A 23183-nucleotide genomic window follows, 5' to 3' on the forward strand; every position below is an offset into this window, starting at 1 on the left:
AGGGGGATGGCATGAGAGCTGCCTACCAGAGTAAGCCCCAAGAATTGCCTAATCTGTAGGTTCTGGTGGGCCTAGAACAAAAGCTAAGCAGTTAGCTACTCACCCTGCTACAGGGCTTGGCCCTTCAGAGGTGTGCCCAAACCTTTCTTTTACCAAATTTACCTAACCTCAATTTTAAACACACAAGTCTTATGGATTTTTGCTGCCACACAGTCAATTTGATGAAAATTATGGAGTTAAAGGCCTTTGTAGATTCAGTCTCAAACAGTTTAAAATCTCACACCAACAAGACAGCTGCATCTTCTCAAGGAACCAAACTGTTCCATCAAGAAAGCACTTTTTTTCTCATTCATTGTAATAAACTTGCTTCTCCCTTTCAGTCAGTTCAGCTACTAAGAACTTTCTCTTCAAGGTCAGTTCCCATACACACTGTGTGCTAATACTGAGCAAGTGCAAAATGCTAAGAGCAAACCCCGAATCATCTCCACTCTCCAAGCCCTTACCCTGATACAAGCACAAAAAGAAACAATCTCTTTGCATTTTATGCTGGTCTTGAAATCTCTTTCAGCTGAAATCTAATTACAAGCAATAGATTGTTACTTTCATACCCTTTTGAAGAGTATCTGCATTCCCCCCACTGTAATACTGGATCAGCAGTTCAGTTACAAAGATTGTATTCAGAGGTGCACACAAACAGGCCTCTTTCAATTTTGGTGCTGGCCAGGTGAAACTCTTGTGTGCCTGCCTGTAACTTCAACCCTCCCTGTTTGAATGGGTTAGATAAGGGCAGTACAAAGCATGTGTCAGAGAATCCCAGAGCCTTCCTGTTCCCACACAAAAGGCATTTTAAGTACGGTTGGAGCAGATTATGCTCTAACTCACTGAGATCAGCTTTGCCTCCTTCCCTCCCACTGCTGCCAGTTTCTGACAGCTTACTGCAGGGTATAATTAGGGATTTAGTTTCTAGTCTTCCAGGCATCTATTTGCCTCTTTTTTCCCCCCCTTTCCCCAAGAAATTGAGTCATTATTATGTCTCCTTTTGAGCTCTACTCTTAAGAAAGTGTTGCCTTTCCCCCAAGAGGGGCATTTTTGATGGCAAACCACTTATTTCCAATAGTATTGTAAACTAGAGTGGTAGCATTTTAGATATTCAGTGTGACTATTTCACAAACCTCCTATTGTCTGCTGTTTGTCTTTAAATATGTGTATGCACATAAATACATACAGAAGCCAAAAACATATGGGAGCTGCTGAAGAGTAGAAGCTATTTATAGTTGAGCCTTTTAATGTTTTAACAGTAATGGTTAAGCACTAACACTTTCAAGGACCGCACATTGCATTAAATAACTGTATCACTTGGGAAGCATCGACTTGTCATATTGCATCCTACAGTGTGCTACAAAAAGCTCTTCAGTGCTTTCTCAAGTAGAAGACATTTCTCCCCTCACTCCCATTTTAAGGTACAGGCACAATTCTGCTTCCTTCCCCACAAAGAAGCTCTTTCCTTATTCTCACCTGTTTGTTTGGGTAGCATTTGCCCTGCTGGAACCCATGCCTAACCCAAGGAAGGCCCTTCAGCTCCCACCTTCCTTCCCAGTACTCCCCCATCCCTGCTTATAGCCCCCCCTTGCCCTGTAGCCACAGGACCCTATTCCCACCTGCCTACCTTGGATGCAGGGACCTTCCCAGCCTCAGCAAGGATCCTTTGGTCTCTGGAGAACCATTTCCATAAGGTTCTTCTTCCCCTACTCACACAGCCAACATCCCAACAGGCCTGTATTCCCCAGGGTACAAGTGGTACAAGCCCTTTCACCAAGTACATGCTAACCCAGGCAGTCCCACTTAACACACAGGTGCCTTACTTCTCCCCTTCCCCTGGGTTAAGCTCACCACATCACCTGGGTGGTACGTCAGAGCCCATTTCCCTAGGTGGAAATGTGTCCTGGGTTCAGCAGTAGCAGTTGGCTTCACCAACGCTGTTCTCAAACTAGAAGTCAAAACACAGCACTGCACCAGTTAACACAAAGGAAAAAACATGACTGCTACTGCTGAACCCAGGACAAAATGGGATGGGCAAATGGGATGAGCTCATAGCGTCCTCCTCCCAAAGCCCAGGGAACCCCAACCGATTGCACTTACCCCAGCAGGTGGGGCAGACATCCCACCACATCAGTCTGGCAAGAAACACATCCAAACCTTTGTGAAATGAGCCTTTGGACTGAAAGCAGAGAACACAGGAATGCCTGTGGGCAGACAGGCAGGGCAGCTGAGTGAGCACGTCTAGCTTGCGGTGCCCAGGAAAGTGCATTGCCCAGGAAACCTGGAGCACAGGAGCCAACGAGGCAAAGCCATCACCATCTGCAGCCCAGGCAGGGCAGGACCAACCCTCTCTGTGTGAGGGCTGTTGCCCTGGGCAGCCCAGATGGATGCTTGCGTTTTTCTCCATGTCCTCTTGTAGGAGTGGAAAAATTTCCTTGCAGTGGAATAGGTGAATGTGGTAGGAGTAAGACTGGTTTAGCTAAACCTTGGGACTAGCTAAATTAATCATGCCAGTGACACAAGCGTTGTCTTACCCTGACAGGGGTCAGGTGAATGTACTCACCTTAGATAATGGCCAGGATCCTATAAGTAAGAATATGGATTCACTCTTGATCCCACACAATTACACTGCCATTTAACCCATGGAAACCAAATGAGCAGTTATTCCAAACCCTTGCTGCCACCCTGGGCCATCCTTAGCTGGATGACTCCTGACACCAGTCAAAGGGAGGTAGCACTGGGCCCTGCTCAAACCTGAAAGAGCAACACAGGCAGCAAACATCCTCCTTGTCCATGGCCTCAGGCCTCACATTCCAATGTAACAAAGGTCACCCAACAGAGCCCTAAGCAAGGTGCTGGTGGAGTTGTACAAAAATTGTAGTCAAAGCAATTGTTTTTTTCCTTTCACAGGCAAGTGTCCCAAAGACTTGCCTGCAAAACATTCAGTGTTCATTGGCAGAGCACTTTTGGCTCTGACAAAGCCCACATGCTTTGAGAGGCTGGAGAGCAAAGCAAACATGATGGAAGTGTATATCTGGCAAGGAAAGGAGAGGCAGCTCACTGCTCACTTGTCTTCTTGCATCTTGAACAACCTCAAACTAAACTGCTCCACTGAGAGTGGTGCTGCATTGCTGCTGTCACACAAAAGCTCGCTGTTTTCCAGTGCTGGGTGGCTGTGGGCTGGCACTGCACCAAGCAATGCAGAGGGAAGAATGTATTGCCTCTGAGGCACTGACATGGGATGTGGGCTGTGGGGAGGGGCTCCATGTGGTCCAGGGGATGCCAGAGCTGTGATACCTGGGCCAAGTGCCCTGGATTAAATGCAGGCAGCACTGTCCAGGGCTGTCGGGAGCCTGATGTGAGAGATCCTCAGACTGCCATGCAGTCACTTGCAGGAAAACAAATGGCAACAGCCCTCTTTGGACTCACCTGATCTTAAACTTCTGAATCCCAGTGGTGCTTGTCACAGTGACAAGGGTAGTGGTGCTGTCTGCTGCAGCCGGGTCCCTCTGTGAGTACCTGCACAGGTGTCCTGCCTGTTGTGCCTGGGGTGAAGTTTTGTGTCCTCCATCCTGGCACCAGGCTAGGATACACCAGCCCATTCACCACCCTCAAGGCCAGACTGTTCTTCTGAGCACGCATATTTCTTATGATATGTTATTATTGATGACCTTCTTAAAATGAAGGATTTCTATTTGCTAATTGAAATGTAGAATCAGGGAGAAAGGGCCCTTAGGCTGCAAAAGAGCACGTGTCTGTTCAGTCTCATCTGATGCTATGTACTATGACAAAGTGAGTTAGAGAAGGCAATGAACACAAATAGCACTGATGCAAGGATGAGTCTTGGCAAGCGTGTCCTACCATTGAAAACACAATGTGAGTGTAGCAGAAATTACATGCTCCCCATCCTAGCTGCGACCCGGACTGCAGCCATGCACGTTCTGGCAGTAGAGGTGCAGCAGCATGGACTTTAAAGCAGAATATCAATCAGCATGGAAGACCACGGGAACGCCTGCATATCGCTATTCCACTTTAGAGGTTGCACCACTTCAGTACTGTGCTGTCCAAGTAATGACATTAAAGCTTTCACAGCCTCGTTATCTTTTTTCCCCCTCTGTTTTGACCATGCTTTTAGAAACCTGATTTGTCTGTGTTTCCTCACTGCAGTCTCCATTGACAGTAATGCTTTTGCTGTGATTCTTCTTCTTCCTCTGCTTTTCTCCTTGATCAATGCTATGTGTCAAAAGAAATCTTTGTGTCAACCCACCTCAAGTTCTCCCCTTCTCCTCCTCAAATATTTCTTTGCTTTGGGCCTAAGCATGAACTCTCCTGGTGCCCCAGATGGATTTCTCCTGTTGTCAAGAGCAGCCAGTGACATTTATTGGAATACGGCTCCTCAGGGAGCCTGCACCAACACTTATTAGACAGTTGTCACTGCTTTCCTGATGTCCTTTCCCAGTACGGAGCATCTGGGTTTCACTTAATCCCATGTGCTGATGAGCAGCATTCTCAAAAGTCAAGTTATTTTGGATCTTTACCATGGAGGATAGTTAATGCAGGCATTTGTGGGTACAGCTCATTAAGTATGCTTCATGTCATTGACAAGCAGCACCTGGCTTATCACCAGTAGGCACAGCTAGGCATGAGGGACTGGTGATGCTGAGCACCAAACCACTTTGAGATGTGCTAAGAAGTCATTAGTACTGGTGCTGTGACGGATCCAGGCAGCCAAGTGCAATTCAAGGCCATTATTAGCAGGTCAGTAAAGGCCCTGACTGGTGCTTTCAGTAGAAGTAGGAACTTTAGGGCTATTCACGTCAATTTAAAGCCACTCTTCCGTTACATGGACCTGCACAAGCAAGTCCAGAGGAGGCCTCGGAGACGATCAGAAGGCTGAAGCACCTCTCCTATGAAGACAGTTTGGAAGAGTTGGGCTTGTTCAGCCTGGAGAAGAGAAAGCTCTGGGGAGACCTTAGAGCAGCTTCCAGTGCTTAAAGAGAGCCTACAACAAATCTGGAGAAGAACTTTTTAAAAGGGCAGGTAGTGACAGGACGAGGGAGAATGGCTTTAAACTGACAGAAGGTACATTTAGATTAGATATTAGGAAGAAATTCTTTCCTGTGAGGGTGCTGAGGCACTGGAACAGGTTGTCCCACACCTGGTAGTGCTCGATGCCAGGTTGGACGGGGTGTTGAGCAAACTGGTCTAGTGGAAGGTGTCCTTTCCCATGGTAGGTGGTAGTATTCAGATGATCTTTAAGGCCCCACCAACCCTAACCATTCTGTGGCAAGCTGGGCAGAGTCCTCAGTGTGTGTCTTGGCTCGACTCAGGAAATCGATGGGGTAAAAGCCACTTCCTTTGATGTACAATTAGTTACCACAAGTACGGGCAGCTGAATGCCCAGCACCACAGATGAGGAGCCACAACGGAGGGCTCTGCGCCAGGCCACTGGCCATTGTCTTGGTCAGCCTGGAGACATCGGGGGAGCCTGAAGTACTTCTGATGTTCTGCAGTGGGTGCTGGGGGGCTGTGGCATGTCCATGGGTGCATCGCCCAAGCCTGGTTGGCTTCATTCACGGGGGCTTGGGGGTCAGGACGCAGCCGGGCCTTGCCCCCCCCGAGCTGGCTCTGTCGCAGCCCCGGGGATAGGACGGGGGGCGCCTCTCCCCCTCGCTCCCCCCAGCCCACCCACCGCCGCCAGCGGAGATTCCCGCCCCGGCCCCGGCAGCTGCCGCGGATCCGGCTCAGCGCCGCCCCCGGCCCCCCCGCAGCGCCTGCCGGCTCCCGCCGCTCGGGGTCTCCGCACCGCTGCCGCTGCCGGTGCGGCGGCGCGGGGGGCGGGCTGGGGGCGGGCCGGGGGCCGCGGCGCGGCCGTCGGGCCCGGCGCGCCGGCTCGGGGGCCGGGGAGGACCATGCACCGCGCTGCCTCCAACCAGCGCTCGGTCTCCTCCTCCTCGGGCTCCTTCCAGCCGCCGCCGCCGCCGCCGCCGCCGCCGCTGCCGCACGCCGCCGACCGGCAGCCCCTCTTCCCGGGGGGCTCCAACAGCGGCGGCAGCCGGCGGGGCTCGGGGTCGAGCTCGGGCTCGGCGCGGGCCCGCCGCACCCGCAGCCCCCGCAGCAGCACCGAGGAGGAGGAGGAGGAGGAGGAAGAAGAAGACGAGGAGGACGACAGCATCAGCATCAGCAAGCCTCTGGTGCCGCCGCCCGCCGCCCCGCCGCCAGCCGCCGCCTCGCCGCTCCCTAGCAGCGGCAGCAGCAGCAGCAGCGGCGGGAGCCCGGGCCGCAGCATGACGGCGGCGGAGCTGTACGGGGCGGCGGCGGGCGGCGGGACGGTGGGCGGCGGGGCGGCGGCGGCGGCGCTGCTAGGGCCCGGCGGGGCGGCGGGCGGGAGGCGCTGGGGCTTCCAGGCGCTGTCCCTGGTGCTGCTGCTGGGGCAGGGCGCGCTGCTGGACCTGTACCTGATCGCAGTCACCGACCTGTACTGGTGCAGCTGGATCGCCACCGACCTGGTGCTGGCGGCCGGCTGGGGCATCTTCTTCTGCCGCAACAGCCGGGCGCGCCGCCGAGAGCGGCCCCCGCCGCCCCCCGGGCCGCCTCCGCCGCACCCGCTGCTGCTGCACGGCCCCCCCGGCGGGCGCGGGGCCGGGGGCCGGGGGGGCGGGGTTCCCCCCCGCGGCGGCGACTTTGCCTACGCTCACCTCGCCTGGCTCATCTACTCCATCGCCTTCACGCCCAAGGCGGCGCTGATCCTGGGCACCTCCATCCTGGAGCTGATCGAGCTGCGCCTGCCGCTGGGCACCACCGGCTTCCGCATCACGCTGGCGCTCTCCGCCCCGCTGCTGTACTGCCTGCTGCGGGCCATCGGCACCGAGGGCGCCGGGCAGCTGCTCCTGCCGCCGCAGCCGCCGCCGCAGCACCGCGCCGCCGCCGCTTTCCTCGCCACCTGCCTCGACCTCCTCGACAGCTTCTCCCTGCTGGAGCTGGTGCTGCAGCCCGGGCGGCCGGCGCCGCTGCCCGCCCCGCTGCGCTACCTCCTCATCGCAGTCTACTTCCTCTGCCTGGCCTCGCCGGTGCTGTGGCTGTACGAGCTCAGCGCCGCCCGCCCCCCCGGCGCCGCTCGCCTCGCCCTCCACCTCCTGCTGCCCGCCGGGCTGCTGGACGCCCCGCTCCTGGCGCTGCGCTGCCTCCTGCTCCTGCGCTACCAGCAGCCGCTCTCCCTTTTCATGTTGAAGAACCTCTTCTTCCTGGCCTGCCGCGGCCTGGAGGCGCTGGAGACCTGCTGCCTCCTCCGCCCCGCCGCCGCCCCGCCGCCCGTCAAGTACGGCCCCGGCGCTGCCGCTCCCGCCGCCGCCGCCCCGCTGGCCCACGGGCTCTCGGACGCCGACGTGGGGCCCCACGGGTACGTGAACGCCTTGGCGGTCACCGCGCAGGGCTGAGCCTCCCCCGGGCCGCCGCCCCCCGAGGGGCTCCCCGCAGCGTCGCTGCGGTCCTGCTCAGGTTCCCGCCGCCGCGGCCGAGCGGGAGAAGGGCTCTCGCTCTCCTCCCTGTCCCGCGGACACATCCAGCAGCGGAAGCTCAGCGCAAACCCGACTGCCTGCACGGGCCTACGGCTGGCGCTTGTCCCTGGAAAACACACCTGCCCTTCACGTCGAGTCCTGCCCCTCCGTGCTGTTCGGGGGATCCCGCTCTTCCCCTCCCGCTCCCCGCCAGGACATCTCGCTGCTTTGTGACCATAAAAGTTTAGGTTTTCCTTTCCCTCCTACACAACAAACAGGGACCAAATGGTGGATTTTGTCCCCTCCATTAGTAACTCCTGCTGACCACAAGAAGATGCGAGAGGGCCCTGGCCAGCAGGGACGTGCCTTTGGGGTGCGGGCAGGGCCAAAGGAAGCGCGCTTTGGTTTCACTAGGTCTTGCAAAGCTTCTGCCTCCGTTTCCTAGCAGCATAGAGTTGTTCCAGCTGGAGGACCTCTGGGAGCATGCCAGCTAGCTGGTCATTTCAAGCCTAGGAGCCACTTTCTCCAAGCCAATACCGTCTACCTCTGTGCTTCAACCTTTTGCATCTTATGTTAACTTCACATGCTAAAGAAACAGGCAAATCCAGCATGGACATAATGCAGGGGCTTAGGCTCCATTTCACTACCACCGAGACGTTTACTTCTGGTGAGAACAGGGTTTACAGCAGCCTATTGCTCGCTTCAGCCAGCAGCACCCAGGTGCTGGGGCTCTCATTTCTGTGAATATGCATGTTTATGGGATCAGCATTGGTTTTCTTTTATGCCGAGTGTACTGTCTCCCTTTCCATCAGCCAGGAAGGCTGGAAAGATTTCCTCTGGCCCCCTTCCATGTCTGCATGAGAGCACAGAGACAGGGCTCAGCCTGCAAACTGCCCCATCCCAAACAGCAGAGCAGAGGATGTTGGTGCTGCTTGGGGTGGGCACCGGGCTTGGCGAGCCTTGCATATCAGTGCAGAAAGCAAGGACACCCAAGCTTTGGTGACAGCCCGTGTACCAGCATCCTGTCCTCCATGTGCATGTGGGTAAGGGTAGGTGGGGAGAAAGTTAATTGTTAGTAATCTCTCATAAAAATACAGTTATCTTTGTTTTTTAAGCTCCATGAACGTTCGGTGGGGGTTAAGGCCTGCTCTTCTGTCTGGCTACAGCTGCTCCTGAAACCAGCCCAACGGAAGCAGGAGCACAGAGGCCACATTTGGAGGAAGGACTTTGCCCCTCCCAGGTTTATATTTTGTTATCTGGGCAAGGCTGCATCCATTGGGAAAATGACAATTTCACATCCTGAGCCTTTTTTCGAGCTGTCCTGACAGGAAGGGAAAGTAAAGCACAACCAACTGCTACCCAGAGCTAACAGCAGGACTGCAGGAACAGCCCAGACCTCTCCTCCACACACATCCATTCTTTCCTTCAGGGCTTGGGCTTCAGTGGGACCGAGCCTCTATCCCACTTCCCATTTCACAGGGTCAGATCAACTGCCTGCTCCAGTGGACTGCTCCGACAAAATGTTTACAGTCTGGTGACTTCCAGCTCCCACAGGCAGAAGTGGGGGTGCCATGGGCCTCTTCTCCCCCGGCTCCTGGCAGCTGATGAGTTTGGAGGAGCTAGAAAAGCCCCGTGGAAAGCTGGGGCAATAGTGCTTGTTCTGTTCAGAGCTGCAGCTATAGGACAGGTGACTCACTCCTCTCCCCTTGCCAAATGGAGAGTTGGCAAAGGCCAGGCTTAACATTCCCACCAGTGCTTTATTTTTAACCTGAGCCCTTACGTGGGCAATTATGTGAATTTTGGCCAGTGGCCTTTCTCTTCAGTAACTTCTTTTTGTCTGGACAATCTTGGTGCTGTGAGTGACTGTGATTGTAAAACTTGGTACTGTGAACTTTTCCTATGTGATGTGAGATGTGTCGAGGGGATGCTAAGTTCCTGACCGAAGGAGGTGTACTTACAGGTAGATTTTGCTTGTACAGATACGTTTCCTTGCACCTTCCTTTTTCACTGTTCAGACAGTAAAAGCTCAGCAAGAACTACAGTGTTGTTCAGGAGAGAATGAGATGATACTTGTACCTAGGAGTACTCCACGCTTCAGTCAAACAGCTGAAGAAAACCCCCCAAAACCAAAAAAACAGCCAAACACCTTTGCCACAAACAAGGTGAAGGGGAAAAAAAGCTATTTACCCTCAACTATGTTTTGCTGCTCCTATGGCTGAGGTCATAATAGCACAAAATTGATAATCCCTAATACACTGAAGTGTAAGTATAGTTGAGACACTACAAGGATCACAGCAGAATTATTGGGTCTTACTTCAGTACCCTTTCATAGTGCTTCACAAAGTTGCTGTTTCAACAGTGAGTGCCTTTTTCCAGTTAGGACATTATTGAGAAAATGGCATATTTGAAGTTTATCTAGCCATGGCATATAAAAACAATTGACAGGGACATCACAGTTCAGATTTGTCCGTAGATGCAAAGGTTGCCTGGGACAGATGGCCTTGCAAAATGATGCTTCAGTTGCATAGAGTTCTTTTGTAGAAAAAGCAGATCGTCGTAGTGCCATGGTCTCTAGGTTATTAGCGAATGTGCTGTTTGGAGAGTGTAAAGCTCTTGTAGTAGCTGGCAGTACAGAAGCCTCCTTGCAAGGAAAAGGGCAGCTCTGCTGCCAATTACTTACTACAGAGAAATATTTAAAGCTCTTCAATGTCTTGGTTATAAGCCTGCTCCTCCTTTTGAATACTGTTCCCTTTGGTAATTGAGCTCTCGCTTCTATTTAAACCCTTTGCCTCATAAATAGATCCGTTTGCAGAAGAGAGTAACAGTGGTACCATTAAAGTGCAAACAATACCTCACCTGATGCACCTTGCACACCAACCATTTATCCTGCCAGCACTGAAATTATTGCTCCAGGTCAGTAACACTTTGCCAAATGATGTTGTGCCATAACACCCCTTGGGATCCCATTACAAGCCTTTTAACACAACTCAGCCATTTAGCATGTTATTGCTCTCTGTTTGCTATACTGACAAAAGAGATGACTACTCCCAGGAGGAGAAACTGAAGTGAGAGAAGGCCTGTGGCCAGTGGACACTTGGCATCCCCCTAGCATTAATCAGAACTTGTATTTTTTAAAAAGCAAGATTGTTAAAATAAAACTAGAAACTTGTGAGTGATTCTGCTCTTTATTTCCCTCCTTTGAGTCTTGCTGGGGTATTCAATTTTGCATTCACGGACCAACAGATGCATTCAAGTTACTTGATTTCCTCACTTTGGATCACCAAAATAGCATCTGGATTTTTCCCTTGAACTTCTTGCAAGTGAAAGCGAATTCTAAAAGCTGTACCACCACAGGAGTTATTTGGGAAGGGAATGACTAAGGCAAGAAAATCCAGATGACGCTTCTGAGCTTCCTATTTAAATGATGTATAGGAATTCATACCACTTGAAAAGGCTCATGGGAGAAAAACCATCAGATTTACATGTTAATTGCTGCAAGAGAAAAGAAACTGTAAGAAGTGGGATCATCAAGATGACAGTTATTCTGAGAACGGGGTTCTCGCTGGAGACACATTGAGATCACAGCTGCCCCGGGTTAGCCCCTGGGGTGTTAGCTTCTGTACAGACAGCAAATAAAAGTGGCACCCAGTTTTCAGTTTGAATCTATGCAGGGACCATCCCTTTGTTAAGTCTTTCCAGGCATCTGGCTACAGAGACAGCAAGCTGACTGAACAGTCCTGCCTCACAGGCCAGCCCTGCACAGAAATGACAGACATTTCCCTTCTTTAACACCCATTTTGAAGGAGCATGCACTTCCTCACATGAGGGCCCTCATCTGTATTCAACTCAATCGGATACAGCCACAACCCTTTGCAGGAATGCTTTGGCACTTGTCAGCCAGTTCAGTTCTGGCTCCCAGTTTTGCTTCATATTTCTGCAAGGAATACTAACAGGAGTTAGGTGGAATTGAGCACATAAAAGTGTTCGAGTAAATATATCCAAAAAGTATTCTTGTTTTTTAATTTAAGCAATAAACCACAAGTTATAAACAAATAAAAATATAAAATAAACATAATACAGATTATCTTCTGAGATACCAGATTTTTAAAAAGCTGAAATAAAAGAGTCTTAAGATTTTTTGACAAGTAAACTGGTAAGGACAGGATGATGACAAGCTTGTCTGAAAGGAGAAAGGCCTCGATCTATTTACGTCTCACAGGCTGCTACCCAGTGGGCTGAACTGCAGACACCGTGATAACAAACAGGGTAAACACCAGCCTCAACTAGTCCGCCACCCAGCCAGCATACAAAGGCCAACATACAGTAACTCACAGGTAACAAGCTTTACTGGTGTATTGAGCCCAATTTTTAAAAACCACTGGAGTTGATACAGTTACCATCACTGCTCCTGGAAGATGAACCCTTCATCTATAAAGTATTTCACAATGGTTAACCTAAACTACCTGCACTTGAATTTATACCCATATAAATACATTTTACACTCATTTTAGCTCAGCCTCCCCTAACTCGGTTATAATCTCCAAACCATCAAAACCATCTGCTGAAGCTACACTTTTTTCTCCTCCAGAATAGTCTTTCATTTCCGTAATTGTGTGTCACTACCCACATCTTCAGTTCGAGCCTTCCTGGTGCTAAGATATCCAAAGGCAAACAGCACTGCATCAGTGCGTTAGAGAACACATCAGATTCTCCTGATTCAGTAACTCTATTCAGCCCAATTCTTCTGTGTATCTTATATAACTGCATAAGAAGCCCAAATCCCAATTTTTGGTCCATTATCCCCTCTTTCTCCCCTTCCTCCTATTGCTGGTTTTCAGGCACATTCCTCCCAGTAGGGAGGTAGGAAGAGTTATGAAGACTCCTAATTTAAAAGTTTATCCTGCTTACTGCTCAGTTACCGCATTGGATTTCTGAATGGCTATGGAAACGCAGTTGCAAATGAACAAGTGGCAAAACTAAAAATCTCCATATATATGTATCAACCAGGTAGAGACAGCCCTAACCTAGTGTCGTGGTTTAAACCCAGCCAGACAGCTTGTTCACTCACTCCCAGTGAGCGGTGCTGGGCTGACAGCAATCAAGCCCCCCCCCCCGGGGCTCTCCCCTTCCCCGCTTCCAGAGGAGGAGATCAAAAGAGTGCAACTCCCACGGGTTGAGACAAGAACAGTCCAGCAACCAATGTACAACACAAATCACCACCGCTACCACCAACGACAACAATGATAAGAGAAAATAACAAGGGAAGAGAATACAATACCACCGGCCAAGAAACGACTCCCACCCGGAAGCCCGTGTCCTTCCGGGTAACTCCCAGTTACCCCCCACCCCGGGCATGATGTGCCGTGGTACGGAATACCTCTTTGGCTAGCCTGGGTCAGGCATCCCGTCTCTGCTTCCTCCCGGCTTCTCCTCGTCCCTGGGAGAGCATGAGCCTCACAAAGTCCTTGGTCAGGGTAAACATCACTTAGCAACAACCGAAAACATCGGTATCGCCAGCACTGCTCCCAGGCTGGAAGTCAAAACACAGCACTGCACCAGCTACCAAGAAGGAGAAACATGACTGCTACTGCTGAACCCAGGACACCTAGCTAAAGTTTAAGGCATACATCTTTAACACAGTATTTACAACAAACTATTTAAGATGTGTATTAAAATGGCAATGTAAATGTTGCCATGTTATCTAAAGCTATTTTCCAAACTCTGGCCGTGACTTTTATCCAGTGCAATAGAACCAGCACAGCTGTAGGGCATTTTGAAGGCACAAGTAGATGAGCCACTGCCATCCACCAGTGAGGATTCAATGTAATACATTTCCCCAAGGAACAGAACTACTGCCTGTTCTTTCACAGAGGTGGCTAATATTTGTTGCTTCTCTCCAGCTACTGGAAGCAGCATTACCAGTCTGCTGGGCAATCCTGTCTCCTAGCAGCAGACACGAAGAGCCTACCAGTAAGTCATTTATGAGAACAAGGATGGTGTTGGAAATGCAGTTTCAACACTATGCATGGTACCACATTCCATTCTGGTACTTCAAATGGAGCAGGTTCCAGACAGAGCCTAACAGTCCTCCAAAGACTGGCTAATGTCAATCACCTCAGCTGGACACTCCCAGTCAGAGCTCCGTTGAATGTCCTGGAAAAACAGCTGCTGCTGGAGGCTCTTCAGACTGTTCAAGACCTCTGCAGAGAGTTCATGGAAGACCGCCTGGTTTTCCTGATCCTCCTCTTCCTCTTCTTCTTCCTCCTCCTCCACAAGGTCATCAGGAGGCAAAGGAGAACATCTAGAGATGTAGCCCTGGTCTGACTGCACTGACTGTCTTTGGTCTTTGCATTGGTCATCAAAGACCAACTGGTGTTGTTTGTCAGCCTCCTCTTGGCAGAGAAATGGCTCTGAAGGAATGACACTCTGCTGATAGAGAGAGTACATAAGTCCATTCAGATGGTGTCTCAAGTTACCAGAGAGGTTTGCAGGACTCTGGTCATCTATTGCTGAAACTTCAGAGTCATCATGGAGGATGACATTATTACTCATTGGAATGCTTGTCTCCAGAAGGGGAACTCCTTCCATACAGTCCTCATTACTCAGCACTTGCTGGCCAAGTATATTTCTATCTTCCATGGAAGAGAGCGGCTCCATTACCTGAACTAGAGGAGCCTCATCCATAGGAAGGACGACAGTCTGAGAAGCCATATCCCCACATGGATTAAGCTGAGGTTGCAGCTTACAGCCTCCACTTTCACCTTCATGCATGTGGAGGTTGATGACATAGGAGCAGTTAGGGTCAGGCTCCCGTAGGTGCAGCTGGTGTTTCACAATTCCACCTGGTTCATTTAGCAAGGAATCCACCTGGCTCTCTCTGTTTAGGGACAGAGACTCTTCATCATTATCCAAGCAGATGGCTTCGCTCTCAAACCAGTCTGGGTGCTCAGTTTGCCAATTCTTGAACTTTTGTACTGCCTCTTTCAACTTCCTCCCACTAGGGGTATCAATGTAGTTATCAGCTGTGATTTCCTGGATTCGATGGATGCGCCCAGGTTCAAACTTCTCCAGATCCTGAATCCGAAAATAAATATCCTCAAACTTGTTCATCAGTTGGTACCTGGATGTGACATTGAACAGATCAGGTATATCTTTCTCACTACTTATCCCCTCAAAATAGCAGACGATATACATTCCAAAACAAGCTGGCTTCTTGAAATCTGGGAGGATCAGATTCAAGGCTGGGGTGAACAGGTCTCCCATTGGCTTTTGCTGATCTTGCTTGAGACACACAGGCTCACTCCCAAGCATGGCCTGCCATTTGGCTTGGGTGCCTCGTGAGCATAAGATGATGATCTTCGAAGATAGGTCTTCCATTTCCTTCTTCTGTCGAGTAAGCCAGGGTAATGGCCCTAACTCTGAGATCTGATGATCTTCCAGCAGATCTAAGGCTACAGCGGTACCACAGACTGTCATCAGAAACTCAGCAAACTTCAGCACCACATCCACATACAGCAGGTGATCAGCAGAGTACACAATCCAAACCTTTCGGGGCTTCAGTGGTGGCAGAGGAAGGTCAGTATATGGTGCTGCTGAAAGACAAAAACATGTTAATTTCAGCCACATTCCCAAAATTGTAATGGTACAAGTCAGCAGCAACTAACATAGGACAATATTAACAACAGATTATAGGAACTACCAGTTCTGAAGCTATTGTGGCATCATATGCAGGCAACATCTCACTGTGCAAATTTAACATAAAAATCTGGACAGTGAAGCTGTGATTTACAATAATGCCCAAATAGTTCATGGAATTTCACCACACAAAAACAACACACCAGATTCAAGAGGCTTGCAAATGTAGCTATATTCCCTGCTGGAGTGCCGAATGCACCCATCCCAAAACAATCTGATATCGCTATGGCTTAGATGATTAATAGAGTTTCTTTTGCCAGTACAGCATCAACTGCATCAAAGGCCTTACCACTTTACAAAGGAACCATCTCCCATTAGGCAAACATGGCATTCCAAATTCCATATACAAAGTCTGTTTTAGCTCAACAGGAAGATCCTAAGGCTACTATAGAGTAGTAGAGCCTATGAGAACTCCTTCTGGACAACTGTGAGACTACCAGAATGTATTACATGTGCTTGATTAAACACAGGCAGGATGTCTTACCAGTTTGCAAATTATTGTGGTTGCATTTCCCTCGCCAGTGTCCTGGAAGAGAAAGTCACTGTCAGTTCTGAAAACATGAAATAAGATCATATCCTTAAAAGGACAACACCTTCCAAACAGTCAGTTAAAAAAAAACCATAATCTTTAACTATGCAGGGATAAAACCATGGAGAGAGAGAAGCCTAATAAAAAAGAAAAAAAAAAAAAAAGACTTTTCTACAGCAGATTTTGCTGTATAGTACTTCACTATATTTTTACCAACCAGCAAGTTGCACAGTTCCAATGTGATAACTGCTTCACGGTTGCAGCACAAAAGACTAGGAATTAGTCTTTAAGTACCCAATTTTCCAACCCACTCAATGTCAACCTATGTGCCCTGTCTCCCTTCTTACATTTTAATTGAAAAACATTATTTAAACTCAAAATAGCATAAAAATAAATTTTGTACAGATTTTGAGAGACAGGGGAAAAATTACAGTCTGGACAAATAGAAAGCTTCTGCCCTGCAGAACTCTTACGCAGTACAGGAAAAAAAAATAAATGGAAAAGATATCTGTAGCAATCTGCAGGAAACAAAGGACTGAACTATGAAGTTCCTTTTTTGGCTCATAAACTGAAGTCCTATGAAAATAGAGTATCAGCGCATAACCCACAGAAGACTTTGCTTAACTACGTGGATGGTATTAGGATGTTACAAGTCCTGGGATGTAAAACAGAAGAAAGTGTTTACAAGTCGCTACCTCAGTGGCAAGACATCAGAACAGCAAGGAAGAAAATAGGAATAAAAATAGGTACAGAAGTAGAACAAAATAGTTTTAGCATTGATTTTTTTCTTCCTAGCTGGTATGAGTCTTACCTGCTCGTTTTTTGGTCATACACATTACACCTGCTATGACTGATCCCACCAGTAACACACAGATCCCAGTGATACACCAGTAGAGCCATATAATCATATCGCCTGCAGTACAAAAATAGTGCTCAGACATTGCTATAAACAAACAGAGCTTCATGAAAGAACAGAAGTTTCTTGAGCAGCAGGGGCCAAGGGAGAAGGATCCTGGCTCTGCCTAAAACCACAGACAGTCCAGCACTTCCCCCTTACAACACAACACAGTCACTTCTCACACCAAATTTCTGCTTTCATGATGATGCTCTACACCATAAACTTGTCCCACAAAGAACCATATGTGCAGCACACTGAAAACACAGATCAATAACCTTCCTCTAAATAGCAATTTTTACCCAGCTTTGACAGGCATGCCTCCCATGCCCTGCCTGTTCATGTAATCCATCTTTAACCTAAAAAAAAAAGAACAAAAACCAAAAAACCAACAACAAACCCCCCACCATTTTGGATAATGTATTTTTTTTTTTTTTTCAATCTACAGGTGTTTAAATCTTGGGCAAACTAACTCCTTACAGGTGTTGTTGCAGCCAAAAAAAGATGTCAAATCACTATGCACATGATTTATCTTGATATTCATAAAAATGAATATATGCAAGCTATTATCTCCAAAGCTGTTTTATATTATGCAAATTTTTTTAACACTGAGCAAAGTGACAGAAAGTATTTTATATTAAGCCTCTTCTTGTCAAAACTGGTTCTCAAAGAATTTTGTGCAAGTGAAGTATGCCTAAAAAATTGCTCTTTAAGGTTCACACTGCATACAAATACTTGCCTTGTGAAATCATGGTGAAATAATGAAACTTTTAACACAATTCATTCTGAGCTCAGTGTTACAAGGAGACATTTCCTGCCCATTGGGTCATTCCCAGGGAGGATCATTAGTTATTCTATATGACAGGAAAAGAGCAGCAGCAAAGGAGTTGCAGGGTATTGGAAGAGCTTCTTACCTGATGGGTCTGTACCTGCAAAAGACAAGAGTTACATTAAAAGATCAGCTCTCATCTGTAAGACAATGGGAATCTAATTTACAGGAAAGGAGTTCTCACTTGGAGCTGGTGAACATGGGATGAAAGCAGAGTGTCTCAGGCAGTCTGTGCCACAGTTTGCAAAAAACGGCTGAATCTGCAGTTGAAATAAATTCAGAAAACAGAAGCTATTGTTAAAAGCAATTTTGTACTCCACTTTATCTTTCCCCTACCCCAATATTCCCCATATTTTTGCACAAGGACCCATAATTCACATTTCCCTTCAGCAAACAACATCAATCAAGATTTCTACACTACATTAAGAAGGCAGCAAGCTCCTGAGGTTGAACACTTGCCATTCTCTCTCCACAGTCCATGATTTGGCAACCCTATACTAAGGAAAAACCACTGTCTACAGAGAATACCTATATAAAAAATATTGTCCTCTCAGCCACAATAATTAGCGAATCTCAGAACAAAACACTCTGCAAAACCCCCAGAACATTCCTAAGCTGCTCACTGCATTGCAGGTGAAGGAAAGACACAGGGAAAAGAGTGAGATCCTACCTGTATTTTGTAGTTGCAGCAAGCTCTTATGTTTTTCTCTATTTTGATAGTGACATTCACTTGCTGTTGTAGTCCACCCTGCAGAAATCAGGTGTAAGTTACAGGGGAAGGAAGAAAATTAACTGAAAGCAGGAAAAAAAGAGTCAACATGAGAATATAGAGTGGTCCAAAGCAGCAGAAATTGCTTCTTTGTTTAGGAGAGGAACAAGAAGCCCAGAAAACAGATAAATGGTCAGGTCACCATCACTGCAGGTGTCTGGCATGACAGACCTATTAAGACAGCAGGCTAAAGTTGCATAGGTAATAGGAAACAATTAAGGATCCACACTATATAACTGCAAACATGTTAACTTAAACTTACACTTTCTTAATAACGTAAATGCCTTCAGTTATTTAATGTGTAAGCATTAACAAGCTTCCTCTAATTAAAACTGCTGTCAACACTGCTACTTCTGACACGAGAACAGGCAAATAAGCTGCCCTTGTTACCTGCTGTACACAATCTAAAAATATTCTTTACAATGACTAGCCAATACATACTCCAAAATGACATATATTCCCCTCTACCAGGGAAATATGCACATCAGCTGTGTCAGTGGATGCAATATGAAGGGTTTTAAGTGTGAAAGGAATGGAAAGGTGAAACAAACTGGATGCCAATATATCTGCCCTCCCACAAGGAAAGGTGGGGACTGGTACCAAATAGTCAGCATTTTTCCTCCCTCGGACGCCTGAAGGGGAACATTTCTTATGTCAGAAGATAACTCTGGATCTATTTTGAGCTTCTCAACAACACAGGCTGTAAGATCTAGAGGAATTTATTCTCAGTTTGGCTGAAACATCTGTTATAAACCCACTCATTCTTGATCTAAACAAAAAATAATTCATTACCCTCCCCTGCTGCCATCACATTTGATAAACTACTTAAATGATTTATTGAAATTTTGCACCTCCATTTTGGTTGATTTATTTAGTCTTAACCCACTGGCATTGGCTTGACAAAGGTAACAGAGCCCAGAGAGTCGCCTATCAAATTGCAGGTTTCACTGCAGATGTTTACAGATTGCTTCATGCATTATAAAAATCTCTTTTTTATCTTTTATCCACCAAATTTCTGAAACAGAGTTCCTCTTTCCAAAGGCAATTAAAAATCTGTGAAAGTACTTCCTTGCAAATTGCTGTTCAAGTGCATTTGTTACACCTTCTACATCATGATGCCCTATCCCTGGCAGTGTTCAAGGCCAGGTTGGACAGAGCCTTGGGCAACATGGTCTAGTGTGAGGTGTCCCTGCCCATGGCAGGGGGGTTGGAACTAGATGATCTTAAGGCCCTTTCCAACCCAAACCATTCTATGATTCTATGGCTGCAAGTCTGTGGTTAGCAACCATTAAAGAAACATTCCTCTAAAATACCACACAAGGTATCATTTAGGAAGGTAATTACCTCAGTGAAATCACGTGTGATCATTTTACACTTCTTCTCATCCAGGAAACTGGCCACATGAATTTGGTATCGGGCTGACTCCATCCATGGGTTAAAGCTCACAAGCAGAGTTGTATCATCTAGACTTTTACCTTGGATCCTGGGCTCCCACAAGCTGCCTGGAAATAGTGCAGATATGCCAAAGTTTCTCAATTGTCAGAAATATTTCAATAGAGCACCCATATCTACAGTAAAGAAAATTCTCCATTCTGAGCTGTCTCTCAGCCATCTGATTCTTAGAAAAATAATAGCTGAGTGGTACAGGAATAGGAACAGCTCAACTGGGTGCCTCTGGGGAGGGACAAAGAAAGTCCTGGGTTTTTATACACCTGACCATCACTTATGGTTCACATGCCTCCCGGGCCAATAGTTTTGGTTCTCCTCATCCATCACCGAGTTCATCTGTTGTCGAGGGGGGCCAAAATTTGTTTTTTTTATCTCTCTGGTTGTTGCTCCTTGCTAACAGATGCAATTCCTTTATCTTCTAATTTGCACTGGTCTCAAGGCCTTCATGTACATAACTAAGCACAGGTTGTAAATTAAGTTCAGCTTTACCTAGGTGAGAGTTAGCTGCTTGTGGCCCAAAGCTCCAGAAACTTCAGCTTCTCATGCTAAGCAAAACCACCCAGTCAAAAACAACTCAGTTAAAAGAATTCAAACTAAACAAGCTGAGAGCATTGGGCTTGTTCAACTTGAAGAAAAGGCTCTGGGAAGACCTTATAACCATCTTCCAGTACCTAAAGGGGGCTGCAAGAAATTTGGAGAGGGTTTTTTTACAAGCGTATGTAGTGACAGGAGAAGGGCAAATGACTTTAAGCTGACAGAAGAGAGATTTAGACTAGACATTAGGAAGAAGTTTTTCATTCTGAGGGTGGCGAGACACTGGAACAGGTTGCCCAAAGAAGCTGTGGATGCCCCATCCCTGGCAGAGTTCAAGGCCAGGCTGGACAAGGCTTTGAGCAACCTGGTCTAGTGGAAGGTGTCCCTGCCCATGGCAGGGAGGTTGGAACTGGATGGTCTTTAAGATCCCTTCCAACCCAAACCATTCTGTAAGGCTGTGGAACTTTATTCATTACATCTAGCTCAGAAATTTTTACCTGTGTTTATACATGGGATGGTTCTTTTCATCAGAGAGTCCTTGCAATCTGCAAGAAAGACCACCAGTGACTAGTCAGAAACACTGTATTTCCATTTAGGAAAAAAAAGCCCATTGTCTTATCAGAAGTCAGACATCACCTAACCAAACCCTCCTTGATGGAGACCTTTTGTCAATGCAGGAGCAAAATATTGCTGCAGAATAGTAGTGGTTTCCAATGTGTAAACTAGACTCCCTGTGATGTTATGGTGCCTTCTTTTTTTCCAGAACAAAGATAATTGATAAGACTGAAAACATACAATCTTATAACAGGAATATTTGACAATCCTTGCTAATGTAAGACTTGTGCAGAGAGGGTCATAGTAGAATTAAGACTTCATATTCATCTCTGGGCCTTGTGATCATGCCACAGCAATAGATTCCTCCAAAACACTCTGCCCCAGGAAAACTATGAGGATGGAATTTTTCTTGATCCTAAAATACTTTTCCAAGTTTATAATTCTCTTTGCTTCATTTAGCAGATTGGCTCTGGTGTTTGGGACCTTCATCAGTCCAACACAGAGTTCAATATTTAACATTTAGCAGTGTGGGATTTACAAGTCTCAGCTTAAACTGTGTCTCTCCTCCCAGGTCTGGACAAAGGAAAAGGCACAAGTCCCTGCTTAAATAGTTGAAAAAACCCACTGCATATCTTAAATGTCTCACTTTCAACGATGGAATATTTACAGTGCCCCTGTAATTCACCTGTAAGCTCTAATCAGCAAAGCTTCCTGCAACTGCTGAGCTTGACACAATGCATTAGGTTTCTGAAGAACAGTGGAGGATAAAAGCTGGGAAGTTCTCTAAGTGTAAGAAAGGGTAAGAGGGCTGAATCCCAAGTGCTCCCTCTCCTTTTCCAGCTCACATTGACTGACACACCACACACTTTGCCATTTTATAAAATCATGTTGACAACTATAAACAAGTTAAAAAGAAAATTATGGAACAGTTTAAGCTTTGTATTGAATGCCAAACATTCACAAACCGGTTAGTGCAGCCAGAGGGCACTGCAGATGCCCAACATCTTTGGGGAAAACAACAAAAATTCTTTTTAGTTATAGGAAGATTTTCACATACACACAGAACAGTCTTAAGCTCAAGACCTAGAGTAAACTAGACATCTCTTACCAGGCACTGTGAGAGACGTGGACTTGTAATTGTAGTCTCCAACTACCCCCAGTTTGGGGAGGTGGTAGACAGTAACTTGGTAAGTCTGGCCAGGTTCCACTTCAAAACGGTCAAAAGTGAAATTCCACTGAAAACAAAACACATTCACAAGGACTTAAACAAGAAGGTTTTTCTATTAAGACATTGCAAGTAACAGCTAACTTGGCTGACTTGTTCCACTATGTTCCCTCAACCCATGACACTTTTTCTGAAGCTTGACTATTAATAAAATGGAACTCAAGTATATTAACTGTATTAGTGCTTGGTTTGCCCCAAAACCTTCTGTCTGAAATGAGGAATATACAGTTATTTCTTTGGATCTTTGATCTGATCTAACAGTCTTATGGCAAACAACTCTGTGGAGTTTTGACTAAATTACATTCTAAACTGAAAGGAGATTAGGCTAAAATATGCAGCTCAGACTGTTCATACAGGGAGTTGTGGATGCTCAGCATTTTTCTGATGAGTTTCCTAGACTTAGTGTAAGTTGAAGGACCACCTCCAAGATTGGTGCTTTCCTCCATATCAAGAGAGTCCAAGAAAGAAGCGGAAGTAAATGTTGAGTTAAAAAGGCTAGAAGTGGCACAGCTGCCAAACAGAATGCAAAACCTCCTACCATTATTTACTTTAAGCAATATCCAGAACGATGACAAGTGCTAGGCACTGAAAGCAACAATTCTTAAAACCTGAAGAATGGAAAAAGCGGAAGAGACACCAAGTAAGCAGCTCATACACAGTTACACACAAGTGTAAAACAAACTGGAGATGACAGCATGTCTCAAGCCCAATATCTTGATTGTTTTCATCAACTCTAAGAGTCTGTATTTTTTAATTGATAACCTTGCTGTATGAAAGCAGCAACAAATGCGTGGGCTAAAAAAAAGCAGGCTAGAGCCCTTTGCACTCACCCGGCCTCCATCCGGACGGACCTGAAGTGTCAAGTTGTTCTGAAAGTCAAACTGGGCACAGATCTGTCGATTGCTGTTCACTTGCATCACAGCCAGCTCTGCCCCTTGGAGATACTGGATGCTAGCTGCAGGCACAGGGACAGAAAAACATATCTTTGTTTTTCTGTCATCTGCATGTGCAGAGGTTGCAACCCCCACAGGGATTACCACTGTGCCTAGTCTTGTCACAGTCTTACTTCTTTGAAGCACTGGGGGTCCTAACAAAGATAACTGGCCATGAGAAGTGAGCATGCAAGGTTGATTAACAGCACTTTCAGCTAAAAGGTTGTCCTGCATGG

The 23183-nt window shown here is 47.2% G+C and overlaps 2 protein-coding genes across 4 annotated transcripts in view; one reads left to right on the forward strand and one right to left on the reverse strand.

The window, feature by feature from the left end:
• Positions 1-5435: 5435 nt before the first annotated feature.
• On the forward strand, positions 5436-7577 carry TMEM121B (transmembrane protein 121B). The gene is given in 1 exon segment (XM_057428112.1): positions 5436-7577. A coding segment is annotated over 1 exon segment (2040 nt). The 3' UTR covers positions 7476-7577.
• Positions 7578-12286: 4709 nt separating this feature from the next.
• Positions 12287-23183, reverse strand: part of IL17RA (interleukin 17 receptor A) — a 29496-nt gene continuing 18599 nt past the window's right edge. Inside the window, exons 4-14 of one of the 3 annotated variants that reach the window (XM_057428122.1) lie at positions 22846-22970; positions 21899-22025; positions 20733-20780; positions 19597-19754; positions 18154-18231; positions 17668-17743; positions 17569-17583; positions 16571-16672; positions 15715-15756; positions 13141-15124; positions 12287-12559 (exon numbers count right to left, since the gene is read on the reverse strand). In XM_057428122.1, the coding sequence (XP_057284105.1) occupies positions 13614-15124; positions 15715-15756; positions 16571-16672; positions 17569-17583; positions 17668-17743; positions 18154-18231; positions 19597-19754; positions 20733-20780; positions 21899-22025; positions 22846-22970 (2282 nt within the window). In that variant the 3' untranslated portion in view covers positions 12287-12559; positions 13141-13613. Of the gene's footprint in view, positions 12560-13140; positions 15128-15714; positions 15757-16570; positions 16673-17568; positions 17584-17667; positions 17744-18153; positions 18232-19596; positions 19755-20732; positions 20781-21898; positions 22026-22845; positions 22971-23183 lie in introns of all 3 variants that reach the window. The other 2 variants (XM_057428121.1, XM_057428123.1) reach the window with 2 other exon arrangements.

Source organism: Pezoporus wallicus, unplaced genomic scaffold (assembly GCF_028554395.1).
Source record: "Pezoporus wallicus isolate ANWC-B61680 ecotype Strahan unplaced genomic scaffold, APGP_CSIRO_Pwel_v1 contig_2908, whole genome shotgun sequence".
Classification (NCBI taxonomy): domain Eukaryota; kingdom Metazoa; phylum Chordata; class Aves; order Psittaciformes; family Psittacidae; genus Pezoporus; species Pezoporus wallicus.